General features: G+C 38.4%; 1 protein-coding gene across 5 annotated transcripts in view; it reads left to right on the forward strand.

The window, feature by feature from the left end:
* galnt13 (polypeptide N-acetylgalactosaminyltransferase 13) overlaps positions 1-16,182 on the forward strand; it is a 421,608-nt gene that overhangs the window by 93,709 nt on the left and 311,717 nt on the right. For all 5 annotated transcript variants that reach the window (XM_087989066.1, XM_043693775.2, XM_087989067.1 and 2 more), the window contains exon 3: positions 9,348-9,516. In XM_087989066.1, coding sequence (XP_087845192.1) covers positions 9,348-9,516 — 169 coding nt within the window. The remainder of the gene's footprint in view (positions 1-9,347; positions 9,517-16,182) is intronic.

The raw sequence follows: 16,182 nt of genomic DNA on the forward strand, positions 1-16,182 counted from the left end.
GGAGTTATATTCATTATTTTCTAAATGAATAAAACCTTCCTCAAATCTAAGGAAATTTGGGAAATCAAAACCAATGCGTCATCTCAGTAGCCATACTGTTGAAGACCTCAGGGTGAAGCACATCAGCACTTGGGCACTTGTTTGCCATAAATTGAACAATTTGTTCAGTACCACTTCCTTGGTAATTGTAATTTTGCTGCTTTCCTCCTTTCATTCCATATCCTGGTTTGCAGCTGTTACTTCTACAGTGAAGAACGATGCAGAATACTTATTCAATTCAACTGACATCTGCTTACTCATTCATTGTTCTTCAGGCTAATTTTCTATAGGACCAGCATCATTTTTAAAATGCTTTGTTTAATGTCCTAGGTTGTTTCTTTAGATCACCTTGAATGGAATGAAATTGCACACTTGTAAAAAATTATTGTCCAGGACCAGAGAAATTGTTCAGGAAACATTATCATGTGATAACTTTGTTCAAAACTTTCTCACTCCTAAAGGTACTTGTCCCAATTTGTTTTCAGAAGTATTCCAGGTTCACACCATTACAACAACTTTGTGCCACATATATGTATTGAGGGGTCCAACAATGTACTTTGTAAAGGACTAAGGTAGTGCCACCCAAACATTTTGAGGAGAAAGTGAGGTCTGCAGATGCTGGAGATCAGAACTGAAAATGTGTTGCTGGAAAAGCGCAGCAGGTCAGGCAGCATCCAGGGAACAGGAGAATCGACGTTTCGGGCATAAGCCCTTCTTCATTCCTGAAGAAGGGCTTATGCCCGAAACGTCGATTCTCCTGTTCCTTGGATGCTGCCTGACCTGCTGCGCTTTTCCAGCAACACATTTTCAGCACCCAAACATTTTCCCAATGTGACCACTTCTTTAGACTTAGTGTTACAACCTTTTTAGTGCACGATTGGGGAGGAGGAGAAGGCCCAAAACAGCAAAGAGAAAGGGTCTGAGTTTCTGACCTCAGTATTTTAGCTTCCAGTTCTGTTTGGGGTTTTGACCCCCTTTTTGGAAAGCCCGAGAGAAGGATATTTGAGAGCAACATTTGGAATTTGATGTTTATCTGCATATGTAGACACAAGAAATTTCTGTCAGTTTGATTCTGTATTAACATTGAACATTGATAGACTGTTATAACAGATTTCGGGCTAATTATTTTTCTGCAGTATTTAAATGTAGTTTTAAATGTAACAATTAAAAATATTGCATAATTGTGATTTTTGTGTAGCTTAGTTAATTGTACTTTTCAAGGAGAGGAAAGCAGAAAATGTCTTTTCTCAATCATTCCTTATTTTCTGGTCTCCTATAATATGAAATACATCAACATCGAAAATTATTGCTGATTACCTCAATGTTCTTGATTTACTCCATGCTGAACAACATATTTCAGTGGGAATGTTAATTGTGAATTTATTATGAATTATTAATATCTTCACATAGGGGCTCAAAAGCAGTTCTACAGATATCAATGTTTTTACGGTGCTGCTTTTGGTCATTCTAGAAGGCTATGATGCTATAACCAGAACAGAATTATCCAGTTGTTCCCACTGAACAAGGTTTTAAAGGAACAGTTGTCTTACGACAGTAATATGTTTCCCCTTATATCTGCTACTTTGGACTTAATTGTTACTCAAAAAAAGATTGATTACTCCAGGTGGAAGGTAAACACCTCATTATTTCCATAGTTTTCAAAGAATCCTCTGAATTATCCTGCAGCTGATTCTGATTTGACACACCAATCAAATCGTGGAGTCGTATTTTATTTTCTTTTGTATGCATCCTAATTTAATTGAGTTACGTGACATATAAATGTTTTTTCTATTTCTATTGATGGCTGTTCTAATGTAGTGAATGTAGAAAATGAAAGTAGGTACTCAGGCCTGTAGAAACTTGATGCAATTTTGATCCTGTTCAGTGGTTTGGAACAGGTCATCGCAGCACATTAATTCTACACCATATGGAGCTTTCCATCATTCTGCAGGCTGTACAATAGCTGAGTTTACTATTTTCACTGGAAGTAGATTTCCATTCCTGGAAGCTAACCAAGATTTTCTATCTTTTAAAACTTTTGTTGTACTTAACACTTCATGTAGTGATTTGTTTTTTGGCATTGAACTTGTATCAAAATTTACCTGCGCTTATCATCAAGTTTCAGTTTCTAATAAGACTGACTTTGTATGTATGCACCTGAATTAAACATCTATGTGGCAGTTTTATTTCTTGTTTCCAGGAACTAGGCTCTGTTGCAAAATCCGGAGTTACTCTTAAAGTAAGTGGTAGTGTACTTCTCCTTTGAATTACTGTTATCTGTAGTTGGGAAATTCTCCTACAGGTGTGCAAGCTAGACAATTTGATAAAAAAAATTGATTCAGTAACAGTCCAAGAATGACTTAAATGTTTGAGGACATTGTGTATTTTGGAGAGGAACTTGGAGAGGTGTTGCAGCTATGCCATGTTAGGAGTAATAATGAGGATTTGCATTAAACTATGCATATGTTAGGAAAGGAGCTTACAAGGCCTTAGAGCAGTTGTGAGACATAATTGTACGAGAAAGGAAATTGATGTGTTTCCTGCACTAAGCATCATTCCAGGTGACGCAGAGTGCCCAATCTGTGGTATGTGGGGACATCACAAACACTTCCCATTATCTGGATGAGCCCATGGGCAAGAAGTGTCATGGCTGCAAATGTTAGAGCTCAGGTTTGAGATCAAGCAGCAGTTAGAGTCATTGAGATGCATTCATGATACAGATAATTACATGTCTAGCACACTGAGAGACGATCACACCACAGGTTAAGGGCAATCAAGCAAATAAGGCATGGGTGACCACTTGGCGAGACTGTCTTGCCACATGTTAACTTAAGTTACTCACTGTAACTTTAAATGAAAGCTTAATTTAAATTAAAGTAACCTTACTTTTGTACTAATATCTAAAGACTCAATGTTAGTAGTAAGCAGAAATTCCTTGCCATTGACTCGCAAATCTGCTCCGCCCTTATCCATGTATATTCTTCTGTCTCTGCACTAGTTTAGAAATTTATGCAAGTAGTGCAGCAGAAATGGGCGGGTAGTGCAAGAGTCCCCAGAAGTCATGCTCACATTCTCTAGCATAGATAACAGTGATGGATCCTTGAAAGAGCGTAGTTTGGGTAGGCCAGCTGTACAGAAGGGCGGAAGATGTTATTCCTTCCCAAGTACTAGACTCAGATGTCACAGAATGGCTGAAGGACACTGTTCTGGAAGGGGGTGCAAAACCAAATGTCATGATCCACTTTGACAGGAAGGAGATGTAGTCCTGTAATCAGTGTAGGGAGCAAGGGAGAAAATTAGCGAGCAGCAATCTAAATGTTGTAATCTCTGGATTACTTCCAGTGCCACATACAAGCGAGCACAGAAATAGAAAGCTTGGCTGAGAAGACGTAGGTGAACAATTTGAAGAAGAGATGATATGGACACATGAGAATATAAAGAAGAAGAGAACACAAAACAAATCCAGATCTTCCTGGCAAGGGAAATGGAATATAAATTAGAGAAGAAATAGGTGTGCCAATGGTGTGTCATATAATAAATGTGGTTGAGAACCAAGCAGAAGGCTTGGAAGCGAGGTGAGAAAACAAATTTGTGAAGTTAAGAGGAGTTGTGAAAAAAGACTAGACGCTAACATAAAAAAGGAAGTCCAAAGTAAACACATGAAAACAAGGAACAGGAGACATTATGGAGCAAAAAGGTGATTCACTTTTAGAGACAAGAGGCGTGGCTGAGGTGTTCAGTGAATATTTTGCGTCTGTCTTTGCCTGTGAGGCAGATGCTGTTCAGATGACAGTGACAAAGGAGGAAACTCAGTCATTAGAAAAGTTTAAAACTAATAAGCTGGTTTTGGATAAAGTATCAGAACTTGAATTTGATAAAACATTAGAACTGGTTAAGATGCATCCAAGGATATTGAAGGAAATGAGTGGAAATCGCATACAGCAAAACCTTTCAGTCTTCCTTGAATTGAGGAATGGTGTTAGAGAGTTAGACGAATGCAAGTATTACGTCCTTGTTCAAAAAATGTTCTAAAGATCAGGATTGTAGATCAGTTAGTTTAACTTTGGATAAACGTATAGAAACAATTATTTGGGATACTTTAATCATATGAGGAAAATTGGATTGATGTGGAAGAGTCAGCATGAATTTGTTGAGGGAAAATTGTCTAACTAGCTGGTGTTTTTTGAGAGAGAGGGTTGATACTGGTGTATATGGATATCCAAAAAGGTGTTGATACAGTGCCATAACAGACTTAAGGACTGTTATAAATTATGGAAGAAAAGGGATAGTAGTAACAAGGATACAAAATTGGGTGACGGATGGAAACAGAATCCTTTTTAATGGGTATTTTTCAGGTTTTATAATGAAGTTCCCAGGAGTCAGTATGAGAACCTTTGCTTTTTTGAATAGTAATAGCCTAGATCTTTGTGCGGTGGACAATTTTAAGGCTTTTGGATGACACAAAACTTATGATGTTGGTAAACTGAGAAGGACCTTGTAGAACTTCATAAAGGACAGATAGTGGGCAGATAGATGGCAGATAGATGTTCAGTGAAAAGACGTGCGAGGTAATGCAGTTTAGTATAAAGAGCACTGAGAGACAGTATAAAATTAAAGGCAGTATTCTAAAGGGTGTACATTGAAGTCATTAAAAGTGATAGAATAGGTGGAAGGACCAGTTAATAAAGCATACAGTACCCTAGGCTTCATAGGGGCACAGAATAAAAAAGCAAGTAGGTTTGAAAAAACTTATGCAAGATACTATTAAGTTGTAACTGGAGTGTTGTGTACAGTTCTGAGTGCCATATTATTAGGAAGGATGTTAATGCATTGGAGAGAGTGCAGATGTTTAGGACAATGGTTCCAGGGATGATCCACTTCAGTTTTGAGGAAAGATTGGAGAAGTTGAGACTGTTTTCCCTGGGGAAGAGAAAGCTAAAAGGAGATTTATTAATAGCTTTCAGAATCATAAGGTGTCTGAACGGAGTGAATAAGGAGAAACTGTTTCCAGTCAAAAGGCTTGAGAACCAGAGGGCACAGTTTTAAAGTGTTTTGCAAAAGAAGAAAACGTGAGCTGAGAGGAACAAAATTACTACTTTCATGCAGTAAGTTGTTTGGGTATAGCTTGCACTGTCTGAAATGTGGAGGCAGTTTCAATTCAAAGGGACTTTGCATCAATTTCAATAATCATCCAATGTTAAGGGTTACAGGGAAAAAGTGGGAGATTGTTCCTAAGTTAAAATGCTCAGCAAGTCACTGAAGAGATGATGGGCTGAATGGCCTTCTTCTACACTACAAAAAATGTGATTGGTGTTTGAGAGGATATTAATGTGAATAATAAGACTGAAAATGGCAGCATTGGTATCAAAGCAGCAGGAGGTGCTGATTAAATCACACTCTGCTCTGAATGCTTCCAGGGATCCTGCTAATATGATCAAGATACTGCCTGAGGCATTGCACAGAGTGAAACCTGTAGTCTTGAAACTAGATGAAATATAGAGCCCAGTTTTGAATTTTGCCACCAGCAGAAAAGGTGAACATTTATAAATAAGACTTCAGAAATCAGAATAATTGCGTTTACCTAAACACTGGCAAACCAAATGTTAACAATTCATTGAAGTCCAAGAAGTTCATGGTAATGGTACTTTGCTCATCTATATTAAATATGAGGAGGACCTAAGGACAATAAACATCTTATACAAAACCTGGTTAAAAGCTATCATTACAATGGTTGGTGGATTTTGGTATTGAAGATTTGGTTCCTACAAAGAAAAATGGTGACGGTATTTCAACCATTCAGGGCATTGTGATTAACTCAACAAATACAACAAAGCTTAAAATCAAGAGGATTGCATCCTACAAAAAAAACCGGATGAACTAACAAAATGACAGGTTTTTGATGTACAGAATCTTAGAATGTACTAATTGATGAGCTAATTAGCAAAGTGGTATGAAGTAAAAACAAATCTGAAATTATTTAATTGCTGGAAAGAGGTAGAGAGTTAAATTTACATGGCATCTTTCTGAAATTGAAATGATGACAAAAACATTTGAATCAGCGAATTACTTCCACACTTTCCTATCATGTTCCTTCAGTTTCCTTTCATAAATATAACAGTTTATTTGATATCTTCACCATCTTGATGCTTTCCAATATATGATAGACCTGTGTATCTTATTGGAGTCTCTCTATTTCTGCTCATGTATATGTTCCAGCATTTTACATTGTCAAACATTCTAAACTAGATGACAGTCCACCATTAGAGGATTTAATCTAGTAAGGGGGCAGGGGGAGCCCAGGGAGATAGTGAGGAAAGAGATCAGTCTGAGACTGGTACAGTTAGAAACACGGGCAAATCAAACAGTCATGGCAGTCAGGAACAAAGCAGAGAATGAGGTAGGACTGATTAAATTAAACTGCATTTATTTCATTGCAAGAGGCCTAATAGGTAAAGCAAATGAATTCAGGGCATGGCTGGGAACATGGCACAGGGATATCATAGCAATTACAGAGACGTGGTTCAGGGATGAACAGGACTGGCAGCTTAATGTTTCAAGGTAGAGATGCTATACGAAGGATGGAGGGGTACAAGAGAGGAGGGGGAATGGCATTTTTGATTAGGAATAACATTACAGCTGTATTTAGAATATTCCTGGGACTATGTCTCGGGAAGTTATTTAGGTGGAACTGAGAAGTAAGAAAAGGATGATCACCTTATTGTGATTGTATTATACAGAGGAACCTTGATTATCCGAAGGACACAGGTGGGGAGTATTTCATTTGGTTAATCGAATGCCGGATAATTGATGCCGGATAACATAGTTAGCCATGCATCGGGACCTTGCGATCTCATTCAGATGATCTGAAGTTTGGTTAATCAAATGCCAGATAATTTCTGCCCCCCAACCTTTGTCTTAGACTAACCTGAGTTTTTTGAAGAAGTAACAAAGAGGATTGATGAGGGTACAGCTATGGATGTGGTCTGTGTAGACTTACATAAGGCATTCAATAAGGTTCCTTGTGGTTGACTGGTTAACAAGGTTAGATAACATGGAATACAGGGAGAACTAGCTATTTGGATACAGAACTGGCTCAAAGGTAGAAGACAGAGGATGTGGTGGAAGGTTGCTCTACAGACTGGATACCTGGTACTAGTGGTGTGCCTTAAGGATTGGTGCTGGGTCTACTGCCTTTTGTCATTTATATAAATGATTTGGATTTGAACTTAGGAGGTATAGTTAGTAAGCTCGCAGATGACATCAAAATTAGGGATGTAGTGGACAGCGAAGATTACCTCAGTACAATGGGATCTCAGTCAGATGGACCAAGGTGTGGCAGATGAACTTTAATTTAGATAAATGTGAGATGTTGCATTTTGGAAAGGCAAATCAGGGCAGGACTTGTACACTTAATGGTAAGGTCCTGTGGAGGGTTGCTGAGTGCAGGTTCATAATTCCTTGCAAGTAGAATTGCAGATTGATAGGATAGTGAAGAAGGCATTTGGTACGCTTGTCTTTATTGGTCAGTGCATTGAGTAAAGAAGTTGGGAGGTCATGTTGTGGCTGTCCAGGACATTGGTTTGGCCACTTTTGGAATACTACATTTAATTCTGGTCTCCCTCCTATAGGAAGGATGTTGTGAAACTTGAAAGGGTTTACAAAAGAACTTGCCAGGGTGGGAGGGTTTGACCTGTAAGGAGAAACTGAATAAGTTAGGGCTATTTTCCCTGGAGTGCCGAAGGCTGAGTGGTGACCTTTGTTGAGATTTATAAAATCATGAGGGGCATGGATCAGGTAAATAGACAAGGTCATTTCCCTAGGGTGGGGAGTCCAAGTGGGCGTAGGTTTAAGATGAGGGGGGGAAGATTTTAAAAGGGACCTAAGGGGCAACTTTTTCACGCAGAGGGTGGTGGGTGTACAAAACAAGCTACCAGAGGATGTGGTGGAGACTGGGACAATTACAACATTTAAAAGGCCTCTGGATGTATATATGAATAGGAAGTGTTTTGAGGGATATGGGCCAAATGGGACGAGATTAATTTATGATATCTGGTTGGCTGGACAAATTGGACCGAAGTGTCTGTTTCCATGCTACACAACGCTATTACTCTAAGGACCTTGTAAAAAGCTCATATTTGTGGAAGTTATCTCTGCATGGATTTCGTGAAGGGTGCTGACAAATAGAGGAATGGTGAAATACAATCATGGAAGTAGTTCTACAATAACACACCTTTACAGTGCAGAAGGCAGCCAATTGGCCCAACTTGTCTGCACTGGCTCTCCCCATTACTCACCTCATAGATCTGACCATTATTTCTTTTTAGACAACACTATAATTTCCTTTTGAATGCCTTTTATTGATCCTACCTGAAGCACATTCTCAGGCAGTACATTCCTGACCTTTAACCACTCTGCATGACAATGTTATTCCTCGTGCTATTTCTATTTTTGTACTTACTTTAAATCTGTTCTTTCTTATTCTTGATTCTTTCATGAGAGGTCACAGTTTGTCTCTGTTCTTCGTTCAAACCCCTCACTATTTTGAGTAAATTTATCAAATCTGTCTTAGTCTTCTTCTTAAAACAGATCATATCTCCTATCAATCTTTATAGCTGATGTTTCTAATCAGTGGAACCATTCCCATAAATCTTTTTTGCACTCTTTCCAAGGGCTTCACATCTTTCCTGAAATATCTGTCTTGCTACTATCCATTCTGTTTCATAAGCTGTATCTGTAATTGTCGCTACGTGACACTGAATCAATGTCTTTTAGAAGTCTGTGCACATAGCATTACCCTCATCAGTCTACTCTGTTCAGAAACTTTGTTTAAATACATGTGTTTCCTTAACAAGTCCCTGCTGGCTTTGTCAGTTCGTCCCTCCCCGCTTATTCTTCAAAGAATAATTGTAGTCTTTGTGAGTGCTGTCTGTCCTCAATAAATTTCCCTGTTGCAGTGTTTTGAAGAGTTGCACAAGCAATTGCAGCTCAGTGTGTTTCTCACAAGGGAACCCACAATCTAGGAGGCACTTTCCATGAATCTTTAATTTGTGGCAAATTTTTCACTTCTAATGACATTGCAAATCAAGCAGCATGTTCTGCAGGATATTCCTACAGTGAAGCATTTATTCTCACAAATTAAGAATTGCAAGTTACATAAAATTTGTACTTTACGATGAAAACATGGTATCATGTTTGAATGGGGTATTCTCAAATGAAGACTTATATGTTTTGTACTTGAAAAATAGGCTAGATTGCTACCTATGTTTAAAACCAGTAATCTATTCTAATACATTATTTTTCTATTTCAGCTGTCATATCCCGAGCACAAGAAGGCCCAGGTGAAATGGGAAAGGCAGTCCTTATTCCTAAGGAAGATCAAGAGAAAATGAGGGACTTGTTCAAAATCAACCAGTTTAATCTCATGGCCAGTGACATGATTGCATTCAATAGAACTCTACCAGATGTGAGATTGGAAGGGTAAATTTCTTCTGATTTTTAAATGTGTTGTTTACCCTCAATAAAACAAATGTCCTGTGGCCCAGAGTACAAATGTAAATATAACTTTTGTTTCACTTTGGGTACCCATGTGTGCTATTCATCTTTATATCAATGTCAACTTCTATTTACCTCTATGCATGGAAACCCAACTTCCATTACTTGGTTGAAACTGATACAGAGAAGGGAAATTTGCTTAATAGTTAAAGTTTTTTTTAAATTCCTTTGAGCTATAGAACTATTTTGTCAATGTTTATTTATACAAGATGGAAGATATCAGGAGCCTACAATTTCTGCTGTTGATGCTTAAAAGGTCTCAAAAGGTGGATTGTTACTTTCAAAGCAGCTCTTGAGTTAATGGCTTTTTAAAAGGTTTCTATTCATCATTATTAATATAAGGTTCATTGGTGTTGCACAGAGTAAAGTAGGTCAATGGACTTGGAAGACCTTTTGAATAGGCATGGGATTATGCAGGTATTGTTGAGACTGGGTTGCGGCTGACGCTAGTTGAGGGCATGTGGCATCATTGGAGGTTACTGGAGCAGCATTGATAATATATCAAGTAATTGGGAATAATTGGAGTGAGTGGGTTGGCATGGATGATTTAAGGATCGGGGTATGGGATGGCATGTATTGGCATTGCTTGCTATTGATAGGATGTGGAAAGTGGGTGGGGAGGGTGAAGAGGTCTATGGGATAAATGCTTGTACTACTTAAAAAAAACATATGCAGCTGGGTGAGTTGAAATATCAGAGAAGCAAGGCAAGGTCTTGCAACCAGAGTCAAGAGTGTGGTGTTGGAAAAGCACAGCAGGTCAGGCAGCATCCGAAAAGCAGGACAATCAACATTTAGGGCATAAGCTCTCTTGTAGCCAGCCGTGTACTCTTCAGCGCTGGTAGCTGCCTCTGATCTGTGTCACGAGGTGCAGGTTGGAATCTATCCTCAATTCATGAAAATTCCTCAAATCAAGCTATTAAAATCTGATTAAATTTTAGAATGTAATAAAATTATATTTCACTTTATTTGTAAATGCATCAAAACATAATTACATGCTTACCAAGACATCCAGAGCAAGGACATGTTCTCACATCTTCATATTTGGCATTTGCTTCTGTAGTTCATCCAGTGATCAGGTTTAGTCAAAGTTATAGCTTGGTTTATAATCAAATTTTGAGCTTCTTTAAAGTTGCATCTGATTGTAAGCTTTCATTATCTTATTTAGTTACAAAGTTGAGGTTCTCACTTAATCTTTTGAAGTCTCTCTGTTTCTCTCTTTCTTTCTTTTTCTCTCTCTCTCTCTTCCCCCTCTCCACACACCCCCCCCCCCCCTCCACCCCGCCAGTCTCTGTCCTATTCATTGTTTTTCATTATTTGTTACAATCTATTCCATCCATTTTCTGTTTCTGTTGCTACAGAATAACCTTGATTGTCTGAATGAGGTGGGCAGAGGCTATTTCGTTTGGGTAATTGATTATTCAGTTAATTGATTCAATGCCCTCCTCTGGGGCTTGGACTTTTCTGAAGTTTCCTTTTTCCTCTTTCTGCCTGCCTTGCTCCTTCTCTCTATCTCAGGGTTTGTTTCTGAGCAGACACACCCTTGTGTATAAGGGACCTGCTGTATTGCTGAAGCCTCCTGCTGCCCCACCCCCCCCAACCCCATCAGTTCAATTGGATTGATACAGCAAGCACTTGCTAAGTCTGCTTCCCATTCAGGAGACTAGGCAGGAACACACTGCTGTGAGCCCCTACACCTCTGTCCACCCCCACCCCCATCTCCACGTCCCCGTCCGTCTCCCCATCTGCCCACCCCCCTCCCCATTCTGGGTCAGCCAGACTGGACACCAACAGCAAACTGCTCCTGCCTTTGGAGGGTGAGTCTCAAAATAGCACACACACTCAGTCACACACACAACATTTTACTGCAACCTTTTGACAAGTTCCACCTTTGCCCTATACAGGACAATGTTGGAGAGATTATCTGAGGAAGGGGGGTTTAGGGTACACCCCTGTGTAGAATTCCACAGAAAGTGTGGGAAGAGGGAGGGAGGGCGAGAGGTCAGTCATTTGGAGACGGTGCCTGGGCTCCCATTGATGGCCAACACTGTTCTCTGTAGCATTTCAGTGAACTGAATACATTTTTAATCATTGTGCACAAAAGACGCGATCAGTGTTGGAAACACCTCGTTAATGTAATGTTTCTATTGGGACCTTGAGATCTTCTTCGGATAATCTGAAATTTGGATAATTAATATTTGTATAATTGAGGTTCCTCTGTAAAACCATAAATAAAAAGTCAGAAGTAGGAATTAATCTTCGGTGCACCCATTTTCCAGGCAGTAAAGTGAGATATCAACATCGATTTCCAGTTCCTCGGATGCTGCCTGACTGTTGTGCTTTTCTAGAACTACATTCTCGACTCTGAGCTCCGGTATCTGCAGTCCTCACTTTCTCCTAGTAAAGTGAGACATGTTTTACCAATTATATGGATCCTGCACTACAAAGAGGATTTTCAGGCAATCTTGACAGGTTCCTTAAATAGACATTGTGCCCTTTGCATATGCGAATACTTGTTTTGGCACCCCTCAGCAAAATGAAATAGTAAGGATCAGAGAGTACAGTACCTGTTGTATTCTTTTATGATCCACTCTGTTTTTGTTGATATAAATCTATACTTTCAAGTACAAAAAAATTCAGGTTTTGTTTGAGAGAATCTTTCTCTGGAGATTGAAATAGTAGAAGTGCTTCTTCCAACTCCTTTGAGATATAAGGACTGCTGGCAGCTCATGATTGCACCCCACTTCCCTATTTTGCTGTCCAAACTCTTGCTGCCAAGCCAGTCAGTTAGACAGTCCAAATTAGACTGTCACTAATGGAAAGCTCACTCAAGATGTGATAAGTGCAGGCAGCTTGCTTTATTGTTATTCTGAAGCCTGGTTTCCAAAATGACCGAAAATGAATTTCAAATTCCGGGGCCAATTTATCATGTTAGTGTTATCTCTGAGAAATATGTTAGACGCTGGAGTAGTGAGAGCACATTATGATATTTAAGACTGCATTTTTGTCATACAGCTGAATATCATGGATTAGAAATTAATTTGGATAGCATTGCTTCTAGCAATATCATTGAGAATGTTGTGCAGGTAACAATCAGGTACTGGCTGTTCATGGGGAGTTGAGGTAAGTGTTTAAGTAGCACTCTGCAAAATGACTTTTCCCTCATGTATTCTTATCTGTCCAGGAAGTTGTTGTTTCTTTTGAGAAATGTGATTGTGGTATTCCATCAAGATAATAAAACCCATTAAAATGCTATTGCCTTTTTACTTCCTAAATGAAACACATTTGAAGAGACACCAATGTAGTTTCAGTTTGTGGTTATTTTCGAGCACTCTCTTCCATTTATATTGTACTAGTGTTAATGTATTAATGAACTGGATGAAATAACATTGATTTATTGCCTTAATCTACGTAATATTCAATTTTAATTGTGAAGTTGAGAAGTGGTACTGTATTTAAGTAAACTTGACCATTTGTTAACACTGGTATTTTACAATTGCCCAACAATTCTTTTAAATATAAGAAGAATATTTATTGATAATTACTTCAGTTATGGTGTGTATAATAGTCATCACCGCAAAGCACATTTTTAGGATCACCATGTGTTTATTGCTCTACCTTGTTCTTTTAAGTTGTGATCCTTACAATCTGTAAGTAATATATTTATTCTCCATTTCATTCCTTACCTGAATACTTGTTCCACATATCTATCCATTGGTATTAAATGAACTTTAGCACTTCATAAACCAAAAGCTTCATGCTTACCTGCACTAAAGGTTGCCTGGGTTTAATTCTGTACTGAATACAAAATGTACAGGAGATTACATATTTCATAGTTCATGAAGTTTAATCTGACACATATAAAACATTTCCCACAAAAATAAGATGTGGATGTGATTACCTTTATTGCCTTTTGGAGATTTATTGAGCATGATATTCAGCTATGTACTGCCATTTGTGATAGCACTGTTCAGGTTGACATCATTCTTACAAATCTCTGTAGGTATGAACAACTTTCTAAATGAGAATCGATCTTAAATTACTAGTGGAATTGTAATTGTTACAGCATAGTGGGCCAAACAGCTTCCTTCTATGTGTACACCTGCTCTGAACGTTGATTCAGTGCCATTGAACATTTTCCCCAAACTCTGCATATTGTTTGAATTTAAATAGTAATCAATGACCCTCCTAAATGCATTAGTTCATCATGAAAGAACAATCCAGCAAGAATTCATGTTTGCTGTGACAAGTGACTCTAAACCACTTGTGATTACTTTTAGTAAGCAACTTATTCGTAATACTTAACATTTAGTGATGGGATTAGTAATGAGCAAAAACAGTGTGAGTTGAAGGCCAAGTGTGTTGCTGACTATTGGAAATTTGGTTCAAACTGGAAATTCAGTGCAAAGGTGCTTAAACTCAGATTTACAGCAAGAAGTAAACTTTCCAGAGTACGAGGTGAGTGGGGGAGGATAAAAGCTATGAATTTAGAGACTGGCCTGCACGGAGACCAATTGTGAAGTGATGTCACAAACCATAATGTGATTTGAGAGCTAGGGAAGAAGTGATTAAGAAGCAGGTTTAGTGAATACATATTATCTTTAAAATAAAAATAAGGTCTTCAGTTTGTATTTAGGTTTGCACTCTTTTTCTTCTTAAAAATAACTGCTAAAGTATTAAGTTGATACGGTGATTTTGTTTTTTCTAGTTTATAAAAATGCTCAGTGCAGTGAAATGTAAAGAAAACAAAATCTGTAGTCATTAATTTGTAAGTTAGTTCAAATATGATAGTGATAGCAGGATGTATGATGTGTTGCTATTGCAACATGTGGAAGCTGCTGGATACCAATGTAATCCTTAGCAAACACATCATTGGTAAGTGTGTACAGTTTGAGGATCGGACTTGAGGAGTTCAAGTCTGAACTGGGGATATTATGATACATCAAAGAAGAGGAAAGTTTGCTCCAGAGGGCGGTCACACCCTTCAGACTCAGTAGTTCAAAACTGGTCTGTGATAAGAGACAGAAGGATGTGACTACAGATGAGGCAGCTGTGAGGATGCAGGAGTTAGAATGGAGAACCTTGGACCCTCAAGTGCTATGAGGTTCCTCCCACAGTGCTGGGTAACCCAGTACTTGCCACCCAATTGGTGTCAATGATGTTGGTGTGACCAGAAATGCCATTTTGCTGAAAGAGTTGAGAGCTAAATTAACAAGCTAAACTTCCAAGGTAATGTCTGGATTGCTATGTAACCAATGGGCAAACTGGCATAAGGTAAATATAGGCAAGGAGTTAAATGCATGGCTCAAAGGTTGTGGGTGGAATGGGTTCCAGTTCATAGGGCACTGGCATCAGTCCTGATGTAGAAAGAAGCTATCCTGGTGACACAGGCTTCACTTGAATTGTGCTGGACCACTGCCCTGGTGAATCAAATAACAAGGGCTATGAAGAGAGCTTTAAATTATTAAGATGGAGAGGGGAAATGTACCTTACAAAACAAGAAGATATAGTAACACTACACGGTAGTTATTTGGATACCAATACCCGGAGTTGGAAAAGAAAGGACTTAATTAACAAACATACATAAACAATAATAAACGTAGAAAAAAATGTAAAAAGGCAAAACTATTGTTTCTTTACTTGAATGTGAATATTCACCAGAACAAAGATGAACTAACTGCAAAAATACAGGTTAATAGATGTGATCGGATACCCATTACAGAGATATGGAGATCAAACCTGGGATCTAATATTCAGGGGTTATGTGATATTTTGAAAAGACAAGCCGCAAGGAAAGCGTGGTGTAGTAGCATTGTTGATATGAGGCAGAGTAAGTAAGAAAGCAAAGATCGGTCTTGAATCTGAAAATACGAATCCATTTGTTGGAGGTAGAATTAAAACAGAAAAGAAGGCATTGGTAGAAGTAGTCTATAGGCTATTTAACAGTAGCTACATAGTGGGACAGAGAATAATTGGGAGATACTGAAGACCTCTATAAAGGCAATGCATTAACCATGGTTTACTTTGATCTTCTTATACATTGGGATAGTCATATTGAAAGAGGAAGGCATGAGTAAGTATTCAGTGTATTTGGAACAATTAGTTTGAGGTTGCGTACTTTGGCAGGAAGAATAGAGGTGTTGAATATTATTTAAACAGAGAAAGAGTATAGAAAGCTATGAAACAAAAGGATTTGGAGTCCTCATCCATGATTTTCAAAGCTAGCATCCAAGTTTAGCAAATTAGAAAAGACAAATGGAATGTTGGTGTTTCATTCAAAGGGAATGAAATGTAAGTGTAGGGAGGTTTTGCTAAAACTATTCAAGGAACTTATCAGATCACAGCTGAAATACTGTGAACAGTTTTTGTCTCCTTATTTAAAGAAATAAATGTTGGCATTGGAGGCAGTCCAGAGAAGTTTTACTCAGCTGATGCCAGATGCAGACATACTGTCTTATGAGGAGAGATTGAATGGATTGGGCCTGTACTCATTGGAATTTAGAATGAGAGGTGACTTTATTGAAATGTATAACATTCTTGGGAAACTTGACAGCACGGATGTGGAAAGGTTGATTTTCTCGTGGGAAAGTTTAG

Source organism: Chiloscyllium plagiosum, unplaced genomic scaffold (assembly GCF_037043375.1).
Source record: "Chiloscyllium plagiosum isolate Xiang-an unplaced genomic scaffold, Cpla_swu_hap1 HiC_scaffold_7, whole genome shotgun sequence".
Classification (NCBI taxonomy): Eukaryota; Metazoa; Chordata; class Chondrichthyes; order Orectolobiformes; family Hemiscylliidae; genus Chiloscyllium; species Chiloscyllium plagiosum.